This window comes from Thunnus maccoyii, chromosome 4 (genome assembly GCF_910596095.1).
Source record: "Thunnus maccoyii chromosome 4, fThuMac1.1, whole genome shotgun sequence".
Lineage (NCBI taxonomy): Eukaryota > Metazoa > Chordata > Actinopteri > Scombriformes > Scombridae > Thunnus > Thunnus maccoyii.
Genome location: NC_056536.1, coordinates 12,206,541 through 12,214,618, shown reverse-complemented (window position 1 = coordinate 12,214,618; position 8,078 = coordinate 12,206,541). Strand labels below are relative to the sequence as shown.

General features: G+C 38.7%; 1 protein-coding gene across 1 annotated transcript; it reads left to right on the top strand.

The window, feature by feature from the left end:
* Nucleotides 1-3,984: 3,984 nt before the first annotated feature.
* On the top strand, nt 3,985-8,078 carry LOC121895329 (neurexophilin-4-like). The gene is made up of 2 exons (XM_042408371.1): nt 3,985-3,990; nt 7,048-8,078. The coding sequence occupies exons 1-2, from the start codon at nt 3,985-3,987 to the stop codon at nt 7,888-7,890; spliced, it is 849 nt and encodes a 282-aa protein (XP_042264305.1). The 3' UTR covers nt 7,891-8,078.

Below are 8,078 nucleotides of genomic sequence, written 5' to 3'. Positions count from 1 at the left end.
ATTCGTAGAGTTTCGAGTTCGAGCATTATAAGATTGTGCATTAGTAATGTCCTTAAGACATTGATTGTGCAGCATGAAAAAAGTTAATATTTATTAATTTTGTCTCTCCTACTATTAGTATTTTTAGTGGTGAGTTGGATGTTGCCTGGTGCGTTGGGAAGCATGCAGCCAGTAATAGCAGCACAAATTCATACAGACACCATGTTCTTTTATTTAGCAAGACAAGTCATTCATAATTCAAGAAAAGTTTCTCGTACCAGAGGGGTTGCTAATTAGTGAATAGTTAACAGGGAACAGTGATGGTGATTGGACAACTGAGCTAGTCATGGAAGATTATACTGCTAATCAAGCCAGTGGTTCCAGTACAGTATAGATATAAGGCCAAGTCAAGCTGCAGAGTATCCGCTCTTTGTTTGAGTAAGAGTAAGATGAGAGTAAATGAGAGTGAGATTGAAAGGCAATTTGAAGGTGAGAGAATGGTTTCACCACTGTGTATCGATAACTTAAACAGGCAGTTTTAATGGTCCCCCTCAATCATTGTTTGATTCACAGCATTTTGGGCCAATCAATGTTACTGAATGTTGTGGGTTTTTCTTAACTTTTTAACATTTTTAATATTCCATTCACAGATGACTCCAAAGATGAGGGGATTATTAGGTGTATGATTAGGAATATCATTATAAAAGTAATTCTATGCTAATCAATAGCAACACCAATGTTTAAAACTAAAATCAGTCTCCAGAGTAGTAATACTGTTTCAAATGTAAGCCCTGATATTGAATTAAAGAAGATCTGCTGGTGCTTGTCCCCAAACTAAACCCATCAGTCTGTGCTTTCTCATCTCATCTTAACCACTTTTTCGATTTAAACTTATATTTGGTCAAATAATTGTCCTTTACACACACATTCAACTTGAAATTGCTACCACTTTTCCAATGTCCCTTTCAGGATGACTTATGGCCACTTGCTGTAGAATTCTCTGACGCCATTGAAAATTAATTTACATTTCTTTGGAGTTGTAGATTTATAAGCTGTAAGTGGCATAACAGTTACATATTAACACCAGATTCGGTATTAGGAGAGGAAACCATCAAATCAGTGCAGCCACACTTAACATGGGTTGAAGATGTAATAAGACACATAATAAATGTGAAGAAAATGATTAGTTGACCTACAGTTTGGGTTTCCATTTACAATCTGTTTTTTTTTTTCTAGTGTTTCTCAAAAATGCAGATGAAGGGCTTGATCCTCGGAGGAAACAAAAGCAGCAATGGTCTCCAGCTGAGGTTGCAGCAGTGATGAGACATTTCAAAGATCTCATCAACAAGGGGAAACTAGCAACAATGATTCAGTGTCTGCAGTGCAAGACTACTGAGCATCCTGCTCTAGACAATTGCCCAGTTCAAATCATAAGAGACTTTGTCAGAAATCATGGCATAAGGAAGGAAAGTGGAAACTGAACAGTCGCCATTTTTGTTTTCATTGGTGAAGTTTTTTTTTTGTTGTTGTTGCAGGATGATTTTAAGATTGTTCAAGATCTCCTTATAGTTCAAGCTAAAAGTTTATATCTGAGACATAGAATTGTCATATTGTGACAAAAAAATACAATTAAACTTGAGTCTTTGTTCACTGACTTCTGCGTCTGGTTGAATGTTCTTATCTATCATTTATCATTACAAGGCTGTAGCATTATGTGTTTACAATGCCAGTCTGAGCCCTTTGTTATAAAGTGGTCCTCACAGATCACTACTGTAAAAGGAAAAGACATACCTGTTGTGTAAAACTATTTGTACTCATACATCAGGTGTGTCCTTTTAATGTACATTGCCTTCATTTTAGTGTTTATGTTAAGCCATATTCCATTAAGTCATGTTAGACCCTTCAAGTCACTTCAGTGACATGTTTGTGTGTTGTATAACTGCTGTCCTTATAAATTGAATTAGTCCTTATAATTTCCATTTTTGTCATAGGCGAGGCTTATGCACCTAATTATTTACTGTCCTTACAATTACTTACATATTCGCGGGTTGTTACATTTTCTGTTGTTTTTTGTGTCATCAGTTTTTGAAGTAAGATTTGTGTAGTATAGCTCATAATGGATTTTTTGATATTCATCACATCTTCACATCTTTGTGGAACAAGTGGAAAGGGGCGTCCCTCTAATACAGCAGAAAACTGGTTTGGAGAACAGTTGTCCTTTTAATACATTCCCCTGCAAAGATGGAGAGAGAGAGAGAGAGAGAGAGAGAGAGGGAGGGAGGGGGAGAGAGGGAGGGAGAAGGAGCACTCAGTCATATATTCACTCCAGATCTTGAGGGTTTTTAAGTCTCTCAAGTGAGTGTAGGCTTTAACTCAGTAAATCATCACTTGTTCAGTCGGGCAGATTGCTTCTTAGACTCTTCGACTCTCTGGATGGATAATCGTTGCTGCTGTTGCTGCAAAATGAGGGCGCTGTGTTTGAACTTTGCCATCACCTGTCTGTGGCTTCTCCCTTCAGCGGTGAGTAAAATCAGCAAACAGCCGCTCTTTGCTCTGCTCCTGAGGGTGTGTTACTCATTACTAACACAAAGTGTTGTTGTAGTTGTTTCCCTGTAAAGGATTTACTTCATATGTACTGCTAGTACAGTGAAATAAATACATTATGATTTCATTCATCTCAGATTGCCTCCTGTTCTGGTTTTGCCACTGTTCATCATAGTGCTGCATTGTTGCAATCAATCAGTGTTTTTTGTTCTTGTGTCAACTGGGTTTTTCTTCTTTTCTTAGTGGAAGGATTATGTGAAGAGAATCAATCAGTGTCAATAATATTTGTAACTGTTCTGTTACAAAAATGAGATTTCTGCAGAGTGAACAAATGATTTGTATGCTCTTAGACATTATTCACAGCTCATAACAGGACTAGCTTTACAGTGGTTTTAATGTGTAACAGGGACCTTGATGATGCATTAATACATTGATGATGTATTAATGGTTACAGAGTGAATTCTCCAAATTTAATTTAAAAATTATTAGACAGGTGAGGAGTCGAGTGAAATGACATGAGTGAGACTCCAGTGAGAATTTTATTGACTCGAGACTTGTCATAAAGTATGATGACTTGGTTTCTACTGACTTGAGATGCCACATGGATTTTAATATTGTTATTCTATTGAAAAGTTTGATAGATATTTTATTTAAAGGAATTAAATTAGTACTAGTATCATATTCTGATATTATTTGGTTTTCTATATTCAAACTTAACTGAAGACTTGTATCTCACAATTTGAGAAAGTCTTGGGACTTGACCAAAGTTGACTCTTTTATTAGATGGTGAAGCTCACCCAAAAGGGAAATCATATATACCATCCTCAAATTTTTAATTTGTTCCACTCTTGTGGTCTGTAATTCTCTTTCAGGCATAATTGTGATTTAATCTTCTTTCTTAACTTTGCCTGCTGCATGAGCAGCCTGCTGCAACATCTCTAACTTGAAGTTGTCAGGTGAAAACCTCAAAGCCAAACTAATTTTGTGTTTTATATCTTGAACTAAATGAGTGCACAGCCTTTATCTGTTTGAAAAAGTTTTATGACCCAAGGGCTTAAGAAACACTGTCACTTCATTTTTTTGTGAAGTAGTGAAAAACTGACACATTTAAGGATCTTTTTAGCCAATGGCAAGAATGTTCTCTCTGTCCTTAAAATGCATACCGCTCTCAGATTTGTCAGGTTTTTCTTTTTGTCTGGTTTCTGCAGGTGCTTTTGCACAGGTGTTGTGCTTGCTTCTACTCCACCGCTGTTGCTCAGTTGCAGTCACTGTGCTGGTATCTTGACACAGAGCCAATGACATGGCTGTCACACAGTGGGCTCCAATTAGGGTAGGTGAGAACAGCACATAGCTGGAGATTTAGGCTTGTAACAATAGGCACAGCTGGAGCTCACTTGGTTACAGGAGAAGGCAGAGATTGGCACACATGGCTGGGGTGGTTAGGGGTGATGTGAATCCCACATGTCGGTAAGAAATAATGATATCCCTGGGAGCTATTTATTCAGAAATCTGGAGGAGAATAACCCTAAACCTGCATCTGCTGTTGACACATTATGATGAAAATAGAAATTAAGTCATAAACAACAAGTGCGCAGAACTTTTTGCACAACTCTGTCTCAATTCTCTAGAGGCATAAAAAAAAGTTTGACCCGTCTCCCACACTGCATCCACACTTACATTAAAAAACTGAAGTGTTTTTAACAAGAGAAAATAAAGTCTGACACCTGGACTCACCCGATCAGTAAGGTGGCCCAATTAGTTTGCATCCATAACGCAGTGCATTTTGTTAACATTGTTGTTTTATGTTATATTGAAACATATCACAGCCCTGCATATCAGCTGTGCAGTGAATCCCAGAAATATCAGTCACATAAACATCCTCACTAATGACTGGATTTATTGGGATTTGTGTATTCTAATAGACACAACAGCAGGTGGCTGCCTGGTTTATAATAAGCGACTTCATCAATCTGAACATGCATATTTTCACAGTCTCACTTCTTTTTCTATTTTTTTGCACAGTGCTATTTTTTACAGAGAGGGACAGTCTGGTATTAGCCATCTATCTGTATGTCAGTGATGTATTCCTCTCTGTTTGAGCTACAAAGAACCAACTACTGCTGACACCACTGTGACATCTGTTACTTGCACTAATCAAAATATTTTATCATAATAAAACAGTTTAAGCATTAAGTTGTAATAAATGACATACTTTCTACAAACCTATTAGGAGTTTGTTTCTCTACATTCAGTATTTCTTTGCAAAATAAGCTGCATTGTACACAATCTCATCTATGATTTTACAGAAAGACCAAGGAAAGTGAGCTTATTTATACAGTATGTTTGAGATACTTGAATGTGAAGGACAGTAATAGGAAGGAGAACGTAGCGATACAGTTAGTGAATAAATCATGAACTGCTCTTCATTTGAAATAATAACCTGACAAGGTGAATCCAGATGAAAGCACAATCCCTCACTAATTTCAAGTATGTAATCCAAATCAATTCAAGAATGGAAACTGGGGTATTTAAGGGGATGAAGGAGAGGAGAAAGGTTAAAGAGGGATTTTTTGGGCTTTTTGAGACAGCTGAGACATATTTGGCACAGTAGGAGCTCAGCATGAAAAGGATGCTGCTAACAGTTTGCAGATTTTTACCCAGTTCATACATTATATATACTACAAATGTATATTATTTTATTTTAGTCCCTGCAGTATCAACAGTGACCTGTATGTTGCCCATGTTCCTCTCTCTTCCAGGCATATTGATTAATAAGCTCATAGATTCAGCCCATCATCAAGGTCGCGTTGAAAAGCCTGCAGAAAAAAAAAGACTGAGAGTTATTACAAGGCAGTGAGAGAGAGCGGATGAGGGAGGACAGCCAAATTAAAATGTGTTAATAGAAATATGAATGTGACTACAGTATGTGTGTGTGGGCATGCTCCTCGTTACTGTAGTCCTTGCCTGAAGGAGATAACCTATTGATCACAGTCAATATCAAGTCGTTCTCATACCAAGGATCCGACACATCAAAGCATAATTATTTTAAACGATTATCTGCTACCTTGTAACGTTGCTACAGTCAAACTGTCCTTCATTTGCTTCTGTCCTGGTGGTCCAGAGGCCTTCATTTCTCTTATCTTTCTTGTCACTTTCTGTACATCCAACCCAAACATGTGATACTGTATTTACTGTGTTTGTTGACTGAGGAGTTGTTTACAAGTGCTTCTATGTGATGTGGAATTATATAAACACAGGTATAATGTTGCTCTCAGAGGGACTCCCAGAGTCATGTCAGAAATATGCAAGAGAAGTATATTGGAAAGTTGTTTACTTTAGTCTCCTTGAAACTTTAACTAGCACTCTTTGAGAAACAGGATGCATCAAACCAACGCAAACTTGGTACATTGTTTAAGATGAATGATAAAAAAAAAAATATGTGTGACTATGATTTTAATGAGGTCTGTCAGACATTAAAAGATAGATTCAATTTGTACAGTTTTTGCTTGATGTTATCACTCCTCCTGTCCATACTGGCCATTAAGAGATCTCTTCCTAACAGGCTTCCAATGGAAAAGATGGGGGACAAACTGTATTCCAAGGTTTAACCTAATATGAGGCTTCAGCAGTCTGGGTTAGTCTAATGAAGTGGGTATAATCCAGAGTTACAGCCTTTGTAGTACAAAAATTCCTCTTTGTGTTTCTGCAGAAAGCGGTTCTGTGCTGAGCTGTGGAGCGGAACGATAGTAAAACAAAAAGGGACTTTTGTACCTGAAAGCCTGTGACTTTGGAAGATACCTGCATGATGTGTCTAACTCAGACTGGCTTCTGCTAAAGTTTAGAGTGTGTTTTTGCACAGAAGGAATGCTGTGGACTGGAGATCTTGAAATGTCCAATATGAAATGGAAAAACTTTAAACTGTAGATCAGTTTATTTATTTCTTATGTGATGTTGATAACCAACTTTGCCCTCTGTTGAAATGAAATGGAACAACAACAAAAAGACACATTTTTAAAAGATAATTTGAAAAGATCTAATTAAAAAAAAAATGGACTCATTAGCCAAAACATTTGGTACACACAGATATTCTGTGCTTTGAAGAGTTGGCTCACCCAAATAACACATACAATATAGGTGAATTAAATTTCTTTCCAGAAATAGTGTCACCGTTACCCTAGATAATCCACAGAACTCACTGTCAGCAGTTTTCATATGGACTATTTCTTTGGTCAAAAGATGTTCCAATGAAAACTGATGTGACAGGGGGAATGTTTCTGGAAATTAAAGTTTATATAATTTTTTTTAATTGTCATTTTTCAATGCTGTGAGCACCACAAACTCAATTTCATTCACCTCCAGTGTATTAATGTGGCAGTCAAAATCTTGGAGACTGATAACTCAAAACCTGGACGTTTTGGACCTGGATGTGTTTTTGTGTGTGATTTGTGTAAACCGACCCTTTAAATGGAAAGAAAAGGGTTACAAATATTTATCTGCCCTTCATTTATGTTTTGTTCTCTACAGGTCCAAGAAACAGCCAAACCCTTTGACTTTCAGATCCCACAATGGCGGGAAGAGGAAAGAGGAAGAGGAGATGCTGTAGGAGCTCCATTGAAGATTAAACATATCTCCAAGTATTTACAGATCATCTCCACCAAACAGAAAACACCTGCTTATGGCTCGCTCGGCCCTTACGGTTGGCCTCAGAACTTCTCCCAAGCCCTGGATCAGTATCTGTACCGTGCTCCTCCCAAATCCAAACCTCCCGCAAAAACCTCCCCAAAGGCCAAGAAGATCCTGGGCTGGGGCGATTTTTATTTCAATGTGAAAACAGTGAAGTTCAGCCTCCTGGTGACGGGCAAAATCGTTGACCACATCAACGGGACGTTCAGCGTCTACTTCCGTCACAACTCGTCCCGTCTGGGGAACATATCCGTCAGCATCGTCCCCCCTTCCAAAGCTGTCGGATGGGAGGTTCTGGATCCCGGGGCTCAGAGCGCTCACAGCAAAAACTCAGTCCTGATTCCAGATCTGACGTCCCATTTCCAGAGCCCCCCTCAGTCCACCAGCTCCACTCCTCCAGACCAGCAGAAGCAGCAGCAGGACATGGTGATGGTGACTGAACTCAACTGCCGGATCGAGTACCAGAGAACCAACCGGTCCAAGAAGACCAAGCCCTGCATGTATGACCCGGGTCAGACCTGCTACTCAGAAAACACCCAATCCCAGGCAGCCTGGATCTGTGCCAAACCCTTTAAGGTTATATGCATCTTCATCGCCTTCACTGGCACCGACTACAGGCTGGTGCAGAAAGTTTGTCCGGACCACAACTTTCAGACAGAGCAGAACCAGCAGCACTTTGGATGACGGATTCTGAGATGCTGCAACTGAAATATTAAACACTGACCTGTCATACATCCTTCAAAATCATGTGTTCAGTTTTCAAAATGGGTCTGAGATTGACTTGTAACTGTTTTTATACGCAGTTAAAAACTCATTTTCATGTCAGTGAATGCAGTTTGGGCGAGTTTGTGTTAATGTGTTAGTAGCAGCAT